This window comes from Haplochromis burtoni, unplaced genomic scaffold, assembly GCF_018398535.1.
Source record: "Haplochromis burtoni strain Fernald_Lab_line unplaced genomic scaffold, NCSU_Asbu1 Contig_467, whole genome shotgun sequence".
NCBI lineage: Eukaryota > Metazoa > Chordata > Actinopteri > Cichliformes > Cichlidae > Haplochromis > Haplochromis burtoni.
Window position 1 is genome coordinate 349,771 of NW_024582828.1, and position 20,164 is coordinate 369,934.

General features: G+C 38.3%; 1 protein-coding gene across 1 annotated transcript in view; it reads left to right on the forward strand.

The window, feature by feature from the left end:
- The window catches only part of htr2aa (5-hydroxytryptamine (serotonin) receptor 2A, genome duplicate a), a 98,050-nt gene that overhangs the window by 72,359 nt on the left and 5,527 nt on the right, over nt 1-20,164 (forward strand). The window contains exon 2 of the mRNA XM_005946078.3: nt 1,232-1,432. Within this exon, the coding sequence (XP_005946140.1) occupies nt 1,232-1,432 (201 nt within the window). The remainder of the gene's footprint in view (nt 1-1,231; nt 1,433-20,164) is intronic.

Genomic DNA, 20,164 nt, shown 5'->3' on the forward strand with positions numbered 1-20,164 from the left:
GGAATAAGAAATTGTTATGTCTAATATGTAGAAAACTACGATTAACCATGTGTCCACTGTAGTGGACATCATGCATTACCCACTATATTTTTTTAACATAAGTCATAAATTGTCTCACTGTTTTTTGGGACTGTTTTGGTTATAAGTAAGCATATAATTGTTACATTTATAAGCTACTCATTTAAAATGTATATTTCTGTGCAGATCAGCTGTAGTTTGAGTTACTATAATAATTATTTTATCATATTTTGTAGACTTCAAATGCAGCAAAGAATAAGGCAGCGTACAGAATAGTCCAGGAAATTCCATCCAGCTCCAGTGATGATGATTTCATTGATGAGTGCAGTGATGATGAGTTCAGTGATAAGTCCAGTGATGATGAGAGTGGCTGCCAGAGCAGAACAGAGACATAGGAACTACGGACAGCCTAGGTGTGATGAACACAGAAGTGTTTGGAGATGCAGAGACTAAGATGTCAGTTTGTGTTTTCTTCCAGCATGCTACTAAGGGCTTGGTAATACTGTCCTGCATCGTTATAGAACTGTGTAGACTCAAAAATGTTTCTCTTGTTGGAGATAGTTTGCCATATTCAGGTGTAGGATTCACAGCTAGGGCTGTTGATTGGGTTTGTTATTTATGTCTAAACATTGGGGCCTTATGAGTTGAAAGTTCCAAAAAAATTGCTGAGATGTTTTTCAAAGGATACAAGCAAACAAGTGTTTGTATATTTACAATAGAACACAAGGTAATTAATTTTTATAGTAAATTCACAGTATTTCATTCTCAGGCGCATGTAGTCCACTGGAGTGGACAAGTTTATAACTTTATAAAAAAACATATTTTTGGGAAAAAAAGAGTTGAACATTTTTTTCATGTCCTGAGAAGAATAAAAGCACTTAAGAAAAAAATCTTGACCAAGGCTTTCATAATTCATGCATCAGAGGGTTAATTTTAAGTCTGTGAATATCAATCAGGTGTAAATAAAGCTTAACTTTGGGGAAAACCTGAAAAATGCAGTTTTAAATAATTGAAGAAAGATATTTATCAGTCAAGTAGCAGAAGATGTAATGTTGACACCACATAGCACTAAAATGCATCACTGTTGATACAATGCAGTGAAATTGCCTTTTGGAGGATATCATCTGGAACACTGAGACTAAAGCACCATTGTTCATCCAGGTAAAGCTATTTTCACAGATTCAACAAATATGTACTCTCTGCCCTTCTGCAGATTACGGTTGGCCCCTGCCCTCTGATCTTTGCCCCATCTGGATCTATCTGGACGTCCTGTTCTCTACAGCATCCATCATGCACCTTTGTGCCATTTCTCTGGATAGATACATTGCCATACGCAACCCAATCCACCACAGCCGCTTCAATTCTCACACCAAGGCCCGCATCAAGATCATGGCAGTGTGGACCATTTCAGTGGGTAAGTACACACATGCAGACCTAAACACCAACTATTTACGGTCTATATATCTGTCAGTAAATTGTGGGATACTGAAGTCTTCACAGGCCAAAAATGCTGCATTAGATTGAATTTGAGATGCCTTCAACACTAACAGGGAGAAAACACCAACTGGCAGCAGCATGCAGTATGTCAGTGAACAGAGCAACAAGGATATGATGGGATGACAGTGTGGGACATTTTGAGTCTTGGCAGAAGAAGCTACGATAAGCAATGAGAATGGACAAGATATGTTGGAAGTGCAGGTGGATCAAGAATGGATATTGCACTTCATATTGATTTAAAACAGGGAGAATACAACTTTGAAATCTAACCAAAAAATAAAATGGTTCAGAAAAGTGTTATGAATCAAATAATACCACAAAAAATCAAAGCACATTCTTCTGAAACACTGCTTGAAAAGCCTTTAATTTCCTCCAGTATTGATTATTCCCCGGTGAATAAAAAGCCTTCATGTCATAATGCTTACATTATGATTTTATGGTTCTCATTTTCAAGCAAGTCAACAAAACCCGGAGGTGTCCATAGTTTGTTTTTTTAGGTTTCTTATAGAAAAACTTGTCTTGTACTGTAGGTATTAAGCATCAGACAGAAAATGCAAAATCTGTAAAAAATGGCAGCACGGCATAAAATTCAAAACAAAAGACATGTCATGTGAAAAGATCTTGGATCACGTTTGTTTATGTGTACTTAAGACCTGAAAAGATGTTAAGCGGATCTTTAAGGTCGTGATGCTCAAATTTTCTCATTTACAGAGACCCTTCTTACTCATGGTCCTAAGTATGTGATAGAGTTAAGACACCAGTTAACAATCCATAAGTAACTCAAAGATCAAACCTTGTGGGACACAACAATTAGTGAAACACAGATTATTTAAAGATTGCCAATTTGTAAATTTAAGCTGCCAAACATCATCCTGGGTAATGCTAGCTTGCCAGGTAGAATAAGGCCTCAGTCACACAGGCCTATGTGACCCCCTGACAGCCTCCAGTTGCTAGAGAAAAATGTGTATTCCCTGAAGAGGAGCTGCTGGGTGCTCCTGGCTCTTGCTAAGTTTAAAGAAAAGCAGAAAGCACCCAAAATCCCTTTATGGTTGCTTTGGTTGCTAGCAAATTGCAGTTTTCACTCTCAGTTTGCATGAAAGATGCACTAGCCAATCATTCTTTGAGCTGTAGTGAGACTTAAAAAAAAATCTGTGATGCAATAAAGAAAGAGAGACTGTTTACAAGTAAACATTTTGTCTGCAATTAACTCATTTGCAAAGGAACATCTTTTACTTTGAAGGCATGTTGTTTCTGATTTACATCACACATTTCACAGTTTCAGTACAGCTCTTGAGTAGTTTGTTAGTGTTTGCAGGGAAACACAAAAACTACTGGCAACCACAGCAACCTGCTACAGACCAAATTGATTGCAAAGAGGTTGTCAGTGCAACACTGTGTATTTCTTTGTAACCAGTTTCTCATTAGGGACTGACAGCAACTACTTGCATTGTAGAATTTACACTTTTCCTTTGCAACTGGTAGTTGGCCTCTTTATATGACTGGGGTCTAACCATGTATATAGTCATCTACTAGGTCATCAAGGTGTGGTCCTTACCAGTATCTACAGAGGATTCAGGCCCGGCTCCTGTCAGAGCGAGAGAGGGTTTTTGAAACCTCTGCTTTGTGCTTGATTTCAAAGGCAATTAATTGAACATTTAAGTTCACTTTGTATCTTATTCTGTTTTCATAGACTGTGGGCAGTCTTGTGTGGCTTGCCTAAAGCAGCATTTATACAAGGAGTCACTTTTATTGACTTCATTAAAGTATAGAAAAGGTGAAATGAGGATAATGTGCTTCTTGAGGCTAAGAACCATTTCCCCCAAAGTTTCCCAGCCACACTGTCGAAACAGTAATGGGAATAAGTCAGTACACTGAGGTTTTAAAACAGTGGAACTACACCAAACCTAAATCACTCGCAGAAGCCTTGGTCTACATATTTTACATCTATTATTTCAGTTCAGGATTCTTTTACTTTATTGTTTATGCTGCTGAAATTAAAAGAAGTCTCTGTAAAAATGTAGCCATGTACATGTAAAATGTTGCCTCTCTTAATTCTAAGATGTTATGTGTAAGAGCATCATAAAAATGACCGTATATTTAGCAGGTCTTAAAACTACTTACATAAAAATGAACAGCAAAGCAAGAAGGTCTTTTTTTATTGACCAAAAATGAAGTCAAAATGCAGAAGCAATGTTTGAAAAACGAATTCCATCCTTACTACTTCCACAGGAAATAACAAGGTACGTAGCAGCCATGTCCTGCTAATCAAATTACTGGATTAACTGATCATCAGCAAATATGAGCACATCTATAAAAATATAGTTTTCGCTGTTAAAACAATGTCAAAGAGGAAATACATCACCAACCTTAGAGAAGCAACTGTTGCTGCCCATAAGTCTAGAAAATATGTGATTTCTTTATCATGTGACTATACTATATATTAACAACACTGTCTTCACCAGATTTACATAAAAAATTAAATATTCACTCAAATATTTGCTAATTTTTCAATAATTTACTGTTGAACTCATCATGTAAACTAAACTTAGAGGACAATTTGGTGTTTGATTTGACACAAGGGTTGAGGCAGTACATCAGTGCTGTATTTTATTTGACATGTGCTCTTTGTAAATATCGGATCTCTAATAAAGGCCAGGATTCTTTTGCTATGATTTACTTGGATAAAACAGCAGAAATTAAAGTTCTCTGAGTTCATAAACAGCTAAACCGAAGTTACTTAAGAGAGAATATAGTGAAGAGGAATAAAAAGAGTACAATCCTATTCATCAAAAGCATTGCAGCCAGCTCCTCATAAGATGCAATTTTCCACAAGACGTTTATGGCTTCATATAATTTTTTGGAAAGGACGGGGAACAATCAAGTCTTGTTTCTGCTAGTCTGGCTGGTCTCCAGCTGTTCAGTTCAATGGACATAGATGAGCAGGAAATGTAATGATGGGACCGTAGTCAAAGACCTGCAACCATAGTAGTGGTGGGATGGGAGTGCATATTAGCTTTAATTATTTACTAAGAAAAACAAGAAACATAAAGATGAAATCAAGGATCTCAGCTTCACGTGATTGCATGTAACCGGCAGTGTGCAAAAACATCATGTGAAGTTGCACTTTTTCTGCTTCAGTTTTTCTGTCCCTCACAGCAAAATCTCCAGTGTTAAATTAACATTGGAGAGTGTCTATATGGGTCCACACCTCTGAGTGTTAAATACAACACTGTTGAGTGTTAAATTAACACTTTTGACAGTGTTATATGTTTAAAAGTAACCTAATCAGTTTTGAAGATTAACAATGGCTAACACTGAGCAGTGCTGATTTTCTAACACTGGAAAATAACTCAAAATGTTAGAAATATTCCAGGGTTAGAAAATCAGCACTGCTCAGTGCCAGTCCTACTGATTGCCAACACTTTGGGGTGATCAGAACAAGAAGAACCAGAAGATCCCAAAGAGTTAGTGACGTTTTCACAGAGTTACTTACAGAAACCTTTTGCAACGTTTGCATCTCATTGACCTTGTTTACTAAATGAACTCAATTATAATAAATTCATTATGTTGGCTTCAGCCAAATTAATCCGTGAGTGAGTTTGGACCTTTAGGGAGGGTAAGAACTGCAACACCGAAACAAACCAGGGAAAAAAGTTTTCCCTGAAAGAAATTCTGATTGTGAATGTAATACTGATTAAGTCTAAAAATCAAGATTAGAAATCAGCATGGTGCTTAGTTAAAAGAAAATAATGTCCGACCTGTGTTACCCTCTTGTGCTTTTATGTTAGTTATGAAAATGGAAATTACTCACACATTATGTTCTTTAAATACAGGGACAATTTAGAAAATATAATATTAATATTTCATCATCTGGAGGTCAGAGCTAACCCACACGGGCGGGTGGGTGAGGAGCTTTTTAAGGCAGAATCCGACAAGTTTCTGCGCCGCTGAGTAAAACCCTCCCACATAAAACAAAATTACTTTTTTTTCTCAGACATCTCACACAGAAAGCATTACTAACGTATGGTTTGCGTGACCCGTGCATAGATAATATTTGATGTGGACAACCCCGCGCCTGGATATAATTACATTTTTAAAAAAAGCACCAATGTCAGCCAGAGTTTCCAACCAGCTCGCGCACACAGCCCTGACAATAATGTGATACTTTTTTATTCATGTGTCAGCGTGGTTGACTCTCTACAGGTCAGGTTAGCTCTGACCATTTTCTGACCTTGTAGCTGTGACAGATGCAGCAAAAATCACTGATAAGATCTTTTTTCCTCAAAATACTACTGTCAGTAAACACAACATCCACAAAGAAATGTGACATACAAACACATCAGTCCAATCTTCAACACACAGTTAAACAAAAAAAGGTAAGAGGAAAGATCTCGATGAGCTTTAATGAAGCATCTCAGCCTCAAATAAGCACAATACAAGCATCAGCGTGAAAGACATTAGACTTTCTAATGGTAGAGGTAAAGGGCACTGGAGGAAACCGCACTACGAATGCATTAATGGTTTTGGTTATTATCCCGCTTTTTATACAAAAAGCATGGTGTACTGCTTTTAAAGAATGACAAAAAGACCATTTTTATCTTCGTCTAATTTATTTCAGTGATCTCAGGGTCTAGTTGCATCTATACCACAGTCTGTATATAAAGAAAAAACTTTTCATCACAACGAGAACTTGAAATATATTACATATATTGTAGTCGTAGCCGGGAGATACAGATGTGTTATTAAGGTCCCACCTAATTAACAGTGTAAAAAGTGTTGTTTTTAGCACATGCTGTAACTCTGTGGAATTCCAGCTCCAAGTGTCAGGAAGAGTCAGTGAAAAAACTGCATTCTGTATAATATGTTTTAACCATTGCTTTAATGCCAGTAGCATTTATCCAGCCTCTCTTATGACGACTTTCCCCAGTGCTGTTTCTGTGAATCTTTCAAATAAAAACATAGTTACATAGTTTGAAGGATTATGAATGCTAGTTTGGTCCCAGGTCTGCAGTTTGTTACGTCGCCTGGATCAGTAGAAGGGTTTCTAATCAACTTCAATCAGCAGCTTAGAAAGACTGGTGCATAGCCATTTAATAAAGGTCAGATCTAATGTAGGTGTGTTAATTAGTGCTTCGGTATCCTTGAACACTTTAACTGGCATGGTGTCTAAAAGACATTTGGCATTAAAAGACATAAAGACATTTCCTGTAGTTAACTCTTAATAGTTAACTCCTTAACAGCCTTAATATGAATTAATCAGGTCTTTCAGATGATTTCAAAGATGCTGCTCTGGATGGTAAAACGTGCAGCTTGGAGAGGCCACAAATTTGGACTCTGGAACTTCGGGGAAAAAAAGGTGAAGATATACAAAGTAAATGGTCACTTAAACACTAACTCATCAGGCACAAGCCGATGATTGTGTCATGAGCTAAACCTAAACACGAAGACAAATCAGTGGAGAGACGTTAAAAGAAAAGTGCATGCAAGCCAAAGCATCATAAAAGCATCCTATGGGATTCTATGATGAAAGACGTCAGTTTCTTGATGCTGTAGTGCGGATGAACTGAAGGGTACTGATGCTTCCAGGCCCAGGTGATAAAAGCACTCCTGCTAGCTAAAGGATAAGACAAAACTGTAACTGTGATGCTAAAAGCTAATGTTGGGTGTGATTTAAAATCTGACAAACTTCCTTTTTGTAACTTTTTGCTGTCTTTTATTCAAATACATTTGATTTGACATTTGTACATTTTCAAATAAGGCTTAGGTGTCCAGATATTTGTTTCAAGGCTAGCGAAGCGATCTAAAGGGAATCTGTACACCTTTATGCTCATCTATAAAAGAACCTTCCTTGCAGTTTGATTCATTGTTGGTCAAGTAGTTGCAATCAAATTCAAGAAGTGATTTATTTCGGTGGAAGAAACTAGCCACAGTTGTTTGTATAATAGCAAATCTAAAGGTGTTAAAGGCCTCACAACATTCACAGATAAAGAAAAAATGAGAAAGGAGTTCAAAGGAGTGAACGTCCTTCCTTTGATGGCTGAGGAGGCAAAAGGGGGTTGTAAGACGGGAAAAGGTGGATTACAACAATTTAATATTGTTACAGTGTGTTGTTGAGAAATACACAATTCAGCACTGAAATTATAATAAATTGACAAAGTCTGTTGCTATGACAGGACCATCATAATGAGTCAAATTAAACAGTTCAAAGAAATGATTGTGAATGAATGAATTCAATAGCAGCCTTCACATTTGATGAAGGAGGTGGGGTGGAGAAAAGAATTAAAGAAGCAAAAACAACCATAAAAAACATTTATTTATTGGAAAACTGAAACAAGAGACAACTTCCCTCCAAATGCTTTGTCCATTAAACCAAATAACATTTTGTTCAGTCATTATATTGTCTCCAAACTTTATTGACCAAAAGCAAAGACACTGATTTATTTAGAGCTGTCAGCCTCCCCTAATGCCTCCGAACTCCCGAATGACCCTGAGTTCCGTGTTTGCATCCTGTTGGCTCCACTTCATTAACTCTGTCCTTCTGCACCGTGGCTGCTAATGACTGACTCATGCCACAGTAGCTGACTAATAATTTAGCCTTCCATCCTAGCCCAGCTCCACAGCACGAAAGCTAAGATTCACTCATCATTTACTGTATACTCCAAATAAACTGACGCAGGTAAGTAATTTCCATAAGATCCAGTTTCAGGTGGAGTTAAGTTTGACTGCTATAAGTGTGCTGTTATACATTTAATGGTAGTGATGTGCAATACCACTGAGGTCCTTTTCTAATCTGATACCACACATGACTCTGCTTACAATCAGCCATTACTGTGAGCTGATTGAGTGAGCGCATGTGTGTGTTTTATTGCAATAAAAATAAAATAAATGTTCATATCTCCACTACTCAGAAATTGTAGATGCACCACCAGTTTTCACCTCGCTGCACATTAATTAAAATCAGCTGACTGAAGCTCAGTAGCTCGGTTTGAAAAGGAAAAGCTAAGTAGATGTTGACCGGTTAATTAGTGGATGGCCCACTCTTCTTCCTGTGCCGCATCTCTCCAGTAGTTATTTTGTGTATATTATTCATTTTTCTTAAGCCTACACATTGTCAGTGTAATTTAGTAGCACAATGTAACTCAGTAATAACAAATGCCAAATAATGCAAAAACACAAAACCAACCAAAGAAGAAGAAAAAAAAAGCCTAATTGTTAAAAAGAAATTCTATTTTAAAAAAAAAAGTAAAACAAAGAAGCAGTGTACAAATGTTGCTAAGGAGGTACACCTGATTGTCCACTAATGAAGACTTTTGTCCACATATTCACATTCTTTGTTGTGTGACTGTGTGTGTGCGACATCACTGTATGAACATGCATGCAGAAAAATACCATAAAATGACAATTTAAGTGAAACATTACAGCAGAAAAAACCTAAATAAAGGACTAAATCTACTTAAAATGGACAGATATATTTACAAAACAGATACAATTTACAAAACAGATACAGTGTGAACACAAGATGCAAAAAGGACCACAGACACACAAACAACTAAAAACAAATGTAACCAAAAAACTGAGGTGTAAACTCAACAGAAACGCATAGAGAATGACTTTAAAATCACCCTGAAAAATCAGAAAGAACTTTTCTTCATTACTCTCGGTTATTTCACGCATGCAGGAACAGTTCTGCCCGTGATTAGTTTTAGCTGGAGAACAAACTTGTCTTTCCAAACATCCTCATTTAAACTATCACCTCACATCTCTTCAGGCCGCTGGTTATTTCCATTAGTTGTATTTCCTGGCTAAAACAGTTTGCCTCTTACTTAATATCTTAACATCCACCAGTGAGCATGATGGTGGTTAGCACTGTTGCATGGGTTAAATTTACTGGTCACCCGGGGTCTTTTTGTGTGGACTTTTCTCCTTTTCCCGTGTCGGTGCCCCCCAGGTGCACTGACTAAAGCTTTAATTATACTTTTGTCCACATGCTAAGGTCTGCTTCGGTCCAACTAACATAAAGTTCATCATCAGACCATGAGCGCAAGAGTCCACGCCAATGTTTGAGTGCCTCCCTGTTTTTTGTGAATGCACAGACTCAAAACAAGACTTACAATATGCCATGCACCCCAGGCAGCAGACCTCAAAGTATAACAGGAATAACTACCCATTGTGTTGGTAGCACCAGAGTGTAATTTCACTAGCTGGGCTCACGTCCTCATTTTAGGTTTGACAGGTAAAAATGAATGCTTTGACATGAATTGAGCTACAGTTTGGGGAAGGCATCGAAGGGGACTGGCGATGGTTCCTGGGCCTGGCAGATCCCCGTGTACTAAATAGAAGTGAAGAAGTTAAAGAATAGAGAACAAGGAGGGCGGGAGGCCACGTAAACAAGAATGATCAGCTTGTAGAACTGGGGGAACCTATTTAGATGAGAACCGGAAGGAGCGTGTTTGGAGGCGTGGTCCTGCTCCTGAAATTCCAATATATTATCTCCAATAAATATAGTAAATTCAAAGTTTATCTCAACAGTCCAACAGTCCAAAAGCAAGCCTGAAGGGTGTAGATGGGAGAGTTTGTGGCTCTACGTCTCTTTGTTTGCCCTGTGGTTGGAGGGCTCTCTCCTTCACTCCTTGTTGAAAAAGCAATTGAGAGTATTAATGGACACCCATCAGGTTACCTACAGCACTCTAAGAGGAATTACGCCAAAGCTGCATTTTCAGCACATGCTAATCAAGAATCACTAAAGGAGCTAGAACACGTTCCTGGAAAGTCCATAGAAGGTGGATGTTAACAGGTTAATGTCTCTAAATAGTTAATATAATCTGCTCCTGGGACTCTGGGAAGCATTAATCCCCTGCAGCAGAGGGAACTCTTGCTCTTTCTTGGGGCCATCCTCATGTGAGAGTTTCATCACAGCTTAATGATCCCGCGCCGGTGGGAGCTCCAACACTCTCCTAAGTAGCTCCCCCGACGAGCCCTGATCACCAACAGGTGTGTGGCAGGAACTTCAGGTGTGGCCAGTCCTTCTGCAGGGCCACACCCATCAGGCCTGCATGTGGCTGTTCTCCATCCTCCAGCCACACATGTACACACCCTGCCTCTACATATGAGTGGAAACCCGAACACAGCATTGTGCAGAAAAACACATCCCCAAATAACAACAACACTAATAATAATAACAACAACAACAACAACAATAATAATAATAATAATAATAATAATAATAATAATAATAATAATAATAATAGTAATAATCCTCCTGCTCACGGACCCCCCGAGTCCTCCAGAGCCGGGTCCGTGACAAGTATGCTCTTTAATAGCGCTCAGTTTCGATGTTCTTGGTTCCTTTTAAGAGACCTACACTGACTCTTTCTTCAACATGGTTTTTCTAATTAACATTTTAAACTGCACTGACACTGGGTTAAGAACTCAACTCCCTGATCTTCAATGAACTTTTCAGTTTGTTAACTAAAATGAAGCTGCTGCTGATGAATCGGTCAGTATGTGAAAATGTCGAGATGCAGGGAAACAATCGACATGTGACTAAAGATTATGGCTACACTAATAATATATAGTTTGTTTAGAATGACGCCTGCTACAGTGGAAAAATGTTGCCACAAAATGCTGGAAATGCCATGCTATACAGAAAACAGGAACAGGAACGGCCTTTGCATTAAGTTTGCTCTAAAAGCCACAGACACGTGACCAGCAGGCAGTATGCAAGACAAAATGTGAAATGCACTATAAATTGTTTAAACAAATCGGTTTAATTACACAAGTGCAGCCAGCAATCCAACATATGTGAGGAAATGTGAGGAAAGAGATCACAGCATTTAAGTATTATTTGATAAATAGAAACTGTTCCCTGCAGTATATTTGAAAGCCTCCTGTAAGTGCTTAGAACTTTTATGTGTAATATACTATGCATGCAAAAACCTCAGGGCTAAAACCTACCAACTAAGCGGAGGATCCACAGAGTCAACATCACGATGAGTTGAATAATGCGATGTCAATGGGGCAGGCAGCCAGTCCTGCCTTCAGGCACATTGGAGCACCCCGAACACGCCTCAGTGGCACACTACCCCGCCTCGGCGCCTCCTAGGGATTGAGTTTGTCTGAGAAAGGAGGAGAGCGGAGCCCGGTGGCTTCCTTGTCGGAGTGTTGTGGTTGTTGTTAACTCACACCTGCTCAAGCTACTGCAGTGAGCCGAGGTTATAGTCTGATCTGATTGGACCTAGCATCAGGACTTACACATTCCTGCACAGAGGAGGATAGGAGGGTGTAGATGCTCACACTGACATGCATGAATGCATGCTGATGATGTGCAAGTGTGTGAGATAGTGAGAACATCTCTAGAGTTACATAACTGAAATGTTCATGTATTTCTTTACAGATGCGTTACGCTGCACTCACAAACCACACACACACAGACCTCAAAAGCACCCTGAAAAGGATTTTAGAATGTGGCAAATGATAAACTAAAAATTATAAACATCCTTCAAGTGTTCTCTGAAAACATCATAAAAACTTGTAGATAAATGTTGCCATTGTTATAAAAATGAGGACCTGATTTTTTTAATTTTTAGATTTTTTAGATGTGTTATTTTGACGCAGACCCCTGCATGTGGTGAAGTCGCTGTGCTGACTTAATCCTGAGAGCAGCCATAGGCATGAACAGTTTTTTTGAAGAGTAAATGTTAAAACTGAATCACCACATAATCGTTCCTGCTTGATGTAAAAGACCTTAATAATAAATGCATCAGTATTATGTACAGAGGAGAGAGGAGGAGACAGTGTTGGGGAGTAACGGAATACATGTACCGCCGTTACGTATTTAAAATACAAAATATGAGTAACTGTATTCCGTTACAGTTACCGTTTAAAAAGGTGGTATTTAGAATACAGTTACTTTGTTGAAATAAATGGATTACACGGCGGTACTTTCCTGTTTCATATTGTCGCGGGTCAGGACTGCTTGGGTTTTGTTTGACAGCTACGTTCTGTTGTTCCAGGTGGCACGGTTACGGTTGCCATGGTTACTGGGTGACGCTCTCTCTCTCCGTGTTTCCTGGGTGAGAGAGCGCCTTTTTGTTGTTGTTGTGCTAAGCTAACAGGCAGAACGCTACAAGCATAGCTCTAACGAATGTAGCCTCATGGGCAGTGTAGTCCGTGCTGCAGGGAGAATGGACTGCCATACCCGTTATGTGTCTGTGAGCGAGGGAGGGAGAAAAAGGGGAGTGGAAAACTAGGAGCTGTCATCGAGCAAAAACGGGAGCTGGAAGCATGTAAATATAATAATAACCACTGCAGCCAAGAAGAGTGCCTGATGAGCCCAGTTGTAAGTAAGCTATTAAGACTCGACTGTACACTGTGTTCGTAAAGCTAGTTTTCGGCTATGAGCCCGACACAGAACCCGCCGTATTAGTCAGAGGTCCCTTTACTACAGTTCGGAGCCGCAGACCTTCAGTAACAGTAATAAATCACAGCAATAGTGGATTCATGTAGTTGTAAAAAGCATGATAACATATTAAGTAATCCAAAGTATTCAGAATACGTTACTCTCATCGAGTAACGTAACGGAATACGTTACAGAATACATTTTGGGGCATGTATTCTGTAATCTGTAATGGAATACATTTTAAAAGTAACCTTCCCAACACTGGGAGGAGAGAGGTACAACACTGAGCATCTACAGCCATCTGTAAAACACCTCGAAGCTCTGTCATAATTTGGGACTGACTTTCAGCCAGTGGTGTTGGACATCTTGTTAAAATTGATAGAATTACAAGTGCAGAGAAGTACTGCCAGATCCACCATGCAATACTGTCTGCAAAGTGTTTGTTTGGAATCGGCTTCATTTTTCACCATGACAATAATCCCAAACGCGCTGCCAATCCAATAAAAGCATCATCTGGTTAGAAAAACACACAGTGGGACACTCAGTCATGGCCTAAATCAGGGGTGGTTTAAAACATTTGTACAGCGCTACATATATTTTGCTTGGGAAATTCCTTATATAAGGTAAAATTATTCAAGCTCTATTTTATGAGTGCATAGTTATCTATTTATACCAGAGAGTATCTTGAAGCGGAATCAGAACCTTTTAGAACAAAGTGCCTAGTGTTCTAATTTATGTTTGTCTAACATTTCATTTTCTGTCTGTGAATGGCTACCCAAGCAATATGGGCTATGTGGGTCAGCTGCTAAGCTTGCCAGGGAGAAGGGGAAGCTTCCCTTTATGTGTCACTTACATGGTTCACGAGCATAATATATTCACTCAGTCTGATTTCATTGTACTTTGTCAAAACACTGTATTTAACCAAGCCTGAAAGATTATTAGAATTTGAAATGAAAATACTTTCAGAATCTCAGCATCAGGGTTTGAACTCAAAATGCACCTGAAAACTGGATAGAAAGAGTATTGATATGATGTATAAGCAGGTTACCTTATGCAGATGAGCTACTGCATAACAATCAGCACATTGTTTGTAAGTAAGTAAAAAGTAAAATTTTATTTATATAGCACATTTCTAGATAAAAGATCACAAAGTGCTTTACAAGGTATAAAACAAAAACAGTCAAAAGTTAACAAAATGCAATTATAAAAAGATTTGTGCAATAACAAACAATTTAGGTGCCACAGTCTGTAACATGGCTATTATAATGAAAGTGGAGATTATATCAAAGAGGAGAAATGTTTAGAAGAAAGTGTTAGGTGACAAAACAGAAAGGAGAAATGAGACAGGGATGTTGGAAACGGGCCAGATGTATCTCCTTGTGACAGCAGTTGATGTGTGAGACATTCGTAAAAGTGAGACTCCATCTGCTTGTGTGGGACAAACATCTTTAAAGACTCATGAATTTCTAGCATTGCCTGTTAAGCATGAACACCACAAATATTGATTCACTGGGGTGGAAACAAGTTTTGACACAAACCACATTTATTACAGACCATTTCCTGAGAGGCTTGTTTTCACTTTTCCGCTCAGTGAAGTCAGAGAGACGACATCTGCGTCACTCAGTACTGAAGTCTTCTTTTGTTTTTGCTGCTTTACCTCCTGCTGGGGCTCTTACCTGATATTATGTGAATAAATGATCACGAGGCAGAAAGCTTCAGAGTGAGCGGAAGAGACTGCATTTCAAGTAAACAACATACAGTTAAATGCAAAACATTTACATCACTTATAAACAGTTGCTAGTGTCCAAGTGCTCAGCAACTTGGCACAAACTAATTGCATATAGATGGTTAGGATCAGGCAGAGCATCAGAATAGGGGAACAGAGGGGATTTAGGTGACTCTGATTGTGGAATTCAGAGTTACTTAAGAATGTCATAAATTGTTTCAGAAACTGTTGAGCTACTGAAAGTTTCCCACACAATCATCCGTAGGGTTCACACAGACTGGCCTAATAAAGAAAATATCCTGTGAGAGGCAGTTGTCTTGGCACAAATGCCCTATTGTTACCAGAGCTCAGAGGAGAATTTGGGCTGACAGGAAGGCAAAAGTAATTCAAATAACCACTTGTTGTTTGGAAGAGCATCTCTCAATGCACAACAGCAGAAGACCACACCGGGTCCTTCTCTTTTTATCTAAGAACAAAAAACTGAGCCTACAGTTTGCATAATTTCACCAAAACAGGACATATGCATCTTTGTTTAATCAGTGAGCTTTACTCATGTTAATTTTGTCAAATTTCAAAACCTGCTGCAAAAGAACTGGGACAAAGCAATCACTGAACTGTGGAGAACCTGAAAACCTTTCATCTGTTAAATAGAAAACAATAGAATTTTCAAATTTTCGTTTTTGTAACATTCATGAAAACATTACCCAAGAACTTAGACTTACACTAAGCTCAAATAAGTGATATTTATCTCATTCTCAGTTTGAAAGGGAAAAGCCTCAGTATACTTCCTCCATACCCTTCAACTTTTCCTTTAAGTGCAGTTTACTGTTGTCTTTGTCATATTGCAGCTTGCTGTACCAATAGTAAAATTAATTTCATTAAAAAGAGATTATCCAGGGCGCTGCAGAAAGATCCAAAATAAACATTCACGTCTGGAGACATGAATGGCACAGTCCCGTGCATGAAGATAGAAAACAGGCCCATTCAAAGGTCAGAATTAAAATGGATTTAACAGAAGAATAACATGACTTGGATGCTGCCAACTCTTTGTGAAAAATTGACTAATTAAAGCCAACAGCAAAGACCAGAGCCTTTGTCACCACGACATGTTTGCCAATTTTGTAGCCACTTGTCATCCTGGTGTCTTCCAGTACTGAATGTCAACATATTTACAGCAGGAAATAAGACTCTAATCCATCTAGAGCGGCTGCTGTGATGTGAACAAACCCTCATCTAACTAACAGAGTCTGCTGGCTACAACACAGAGCTGACGGCTGGCAGGAAGAAAAAAACCCTCATGTGGTTGTGGTTGCATTATTTTTCAGTCTCAAGATAATATCTATATTCGTATAGGTTTACAATCTATTTCCTCTACTCCTCTTTTATATGATTGAGAACCTGATCTTCTTCTTTGGCCCAGAAACAGCATTTATTGCACTAGTTGGTTCTGGGTTAACTTCAGGATCACAACTTTCTTGAAATTTCTCAAACTGAAGAAAATTTCTTAAGAAGTCCAAAATAACAAAGGAAAGAAATGTCATGTCCTTTTGATTTGAATGTGTGTGTGAGTGTATGTTCATGAGATGCCTACAGTAAAACTACACATTAAAGTACTTTTGACTCTATTGTGGATAGTGTGATCAAAATTTATTTTAACTGTGTATTTCAGACCAAAATTAAGGCCAAGTATAAAGATGGGTGAGGTCTGGCCCATGAGTACTCTTGTAATAATGTGGTAATGACTACTGATACTACTCATGGATTTGACTATCACCAGTGATGAATCACTGATTTCATATTCATCACTATATCCTCAGTGGCTCTGATAGAGCAGAGCACTGGATTTTCTCCATTTGAATCATCTCATAGCAGCACTTTAGCCAAAAACAGACACAAACAGCTCAAACGGACGACACATCTGCAAACCTCTATGGCAAACAAATCAAGACTCACAGATCAAACAAACCAGCAGTAAAAAGGTTGTGTGAGTGTCTTTGAATTCAGCTCTCTGAAGGTTGATCATTTTCACAAGAGAAGAGAAACCCAATATCTTCCTTAGTAGCCCATTTGCCTCGAGGCTGAATGTGTGCTACAGTAGCCTTTCTTTCAGCTCCAGACAGAAAACTAACAAAAGTTTTTTCCATCTGTAGAACTGCAGCTCTATGGACTGCTTTGTAAACACACAAAAACAGTAGAAAATTCACCGAGTTCACTCAGATCACATTCTCTACATTCTCATGATATGAACATAGACTGCAGCTCCTGACCTGCATCTGCAGGATTGTATGCACTGCACTTAATTTGTTTTTCAATGCAAAAATTTCTCCATCGTAGGATCAATAAAGTCTTATCTTATCTTATGATTCCCTACTTAGATGAACAAGCAGGTGTTTCAAAAACAGCTGCATGTTGACTGGAGTTAGAGCTTATCCTTGTAAATTTACCCAAGCATTGAGTGAAGATAAATATGCTATCATAATTCAAAATATATTATCCTACAACACAAGTTTGTGGAACATCTGGTATCAAATAATAGAGATAAAATGCATGCAAGTTATTAAATGGTTGTAAATCTGCTACATTTCTTCAGCTCTTTCAGTTCTGATTGTAGTATTCCTGTAGTTTCATCTGTGGTCCTTTTGACGTCTCATCAACAATAGATACTGCCATTCAAAGTTGCCGGCTTTAACCAGAGGTCAGCCAACAGTCAGCCAACAGGGATTCTCCCCTTCATTCCTTGGGGCGTATCTGCTTTCCACTATAAACACACCCCTTTCACTCAACTGCAGAGTGTAACCAAGAAATGCCGCATTCTTCAAAAAAACCTTTGACTTGGACTGTCAGCTATAGATGATTTTCTCTGTATTATTGTACGGTCTTTGCCTAATAACATAAAGCATTGAGCCCACTGTTTTGATTTGATGCTATATAAATAAAACTGAAATGAATTTCACATTCTGCAATAACTTTCATTGTGAACCTCTACACCCATTAAAATATTTTTTAAAAAACCCTTAAATCAAATGGATAAAACTTTACAGTTAGTTTGACCATTCAAACATTTACTCGCCTCTGTCAGTGCGCCCCAGGGTGGCTGTGGCTACAATGTAGCTTGCCATCACCAGTGTGTGAATGGGTGGATAACTGGTCGTGTAAAGCGCTTTGGGGTCCTTAGGGACTAGAAAAGCGCTATACAAATGCAGGCCATTTACCATTTTACTGTGCAAATCACCAAAACTATTTCCAGTAAACAGTTCCTCATTCATAGATACAATTTAAAAGTAAATTAAATACAGAAAAATAATATTCTTGCACACAAGCCTCCTCATAGATCCCAAACCAGATGTGGAGTTCATTTCTGAGACTGGTAGAACTTCATTTTTTATTGAGCCTAAATTGTTGTTTACAATAAATGCAGTCTACTACTATGTGACTTCCATAAATTTAAGGTTTTCCTTCCTGTTATTTAGTGGTGGTTTAGTGGTGGTTTTTAAATTGATATTACGCTCATCTATCAGCCGGTAATCGGTCAGGACTACATCAGGCATCCATCATTGTCCTGTCAGGGATGAGCCATTTTAAGCGGCTGCATCTGTTAATTCATATAATGATGTTCATATTATGTAAGCAGCTATTAATGGGAATAATTCAAGCAATGAAAAAACAGATTTTTTTTTTATTTTGTGCTATTTTGTCTTTTCTGTATTTGCAGTCTGTTCACGCTGCTTCCTAAATCCCTCTTCTTTGTTGGTAAATTGATGATGTTGTTAACCTAATTTTCCTTTTTTGTGTGTATTTGCACCAAACAGATATTATACAATATAACAACACGTAAGAAAGTGCCCCAAGCAAGTTTCCTGAAAGCTTCTTTGTGTCTTTCTATTTCTACAGATCTCAGTTTCCTAATCCCCAGTGACAAATTTCTTATAAAATCTTTTTATCAATTATGTTGGCCCATATAAATCCTAATGCACATCTAAGCAAAGTTGTTTCTTGGCAGGAAAAATAGTCCCCTGTTCCTTAATCTAACAGCTCAGTCCACCTCCACACCTCACAGTTAAAGCAGGTACAGAGAACTAAAAGAAATCACTGCTTTTATCAGATGAATGCAGTACACTAAAAAGCTTATAGTCATCTTTTTTTTGCTTTCAGAGTTCTAAGCACAAACCAGCTGTTTGAAGCATTTTCCAATCAGATTTCAGGCTGCACTGATTCTCCTAAATGTCTTGATTTATACTTCCAGACTGAAGCATTCTCCATCATCTCTCTCTTCTTCTTCATCTCCTTTGTGTCTCCCTCCCCTCTGTTTTCTCCCACTTGATCGTCTTTCATCTTCTTTTCCACCTCTGATATATTATTTCCTGTCCGATTTGTTTCATGTCCTCAGTGTTGAGTTTGCCATCAGGGACAAGAGAAAGAGGCCAAAAAACACAAAAAACAACAACTAGCTTTTGATTTCTGTGATTCTGTGTGATGGATGCTTGAGGGACTTATCTGAAGAACAAAATTAATCCAGGGACTTGTATCACCGTCACCCCGACAAATAACGTTTGATCGGCTGGATATGAAGCAGACAGCAATTTAAAGTTACTAATGATATTTCCTTTCTCTTTGAATCCAGCTCTGTTTTTCAGTGTTTCTTTTTCTCTGACACCTTCAGTCCGTCAGCTGCCTAACCGCTCCACAGTAAGGATGAAAAATACGTCTGTGCCTAATCACCTGCTTTTTAAAAACATACAAAGCCACTTATCCACAGCAGACAGCCTCTACTCACCTACAAAATGTAATTTTGTAATGAGGAGCCTGATAGTACATCGACATTTAGCCTGAATGTTATCACCATGGAGTTTAATAACAGCACAGCAGATGCCATATCATGCTTGTCTGTGAGCCTCGAGTCTAAAAGCACTCTTCAGCTCTCAATCAAACATTGTGAGCGTGTCTGAGTTTGCATTTGTCACGGAGGGACAGGCCTGCTACGTAAGAGCCTTGGACCCAAAGTGTCAGGGCGGCTCTGGGTAAAATCCATCTTTAATGTTTCTCATTAGAAGGTTAATCAAGCAATAAGACATGCCAGAAATGACCAAAAGTTAAAGACTCTGACAAACTCAACCTAAACTGCACAAAAATTATATGAAGAGATTAAATGGCAAAGAGATCAAAATCAACCACAATAAGACATGACGAGAGTCCAAAACTCCTTTTAAGAGAACAGTATCATATTTTATATAGATAGTCTTTATTCTTTTTAAACGTACTTTAAGATGTTTGTAGAGAAGTAAAAGTGAGATAATGGAAGCAAGATTTACTTACTTACTTTACTTTCATTAACCAAACTTTTATGGGAGTAGGCAATGGATAATGGGTATTAATTTGTTAATACCTGGACATGAGTAACTTTATTTGATTATATAATACTACACCACAGTATATTTCCAAATAACTGGTCAGCTTTTGTTTTTAGTGTTTTAGTGTTGTTTTAGTGACGTTGCAAGAATTTCAACATTACATTGTAACAAGTTCAA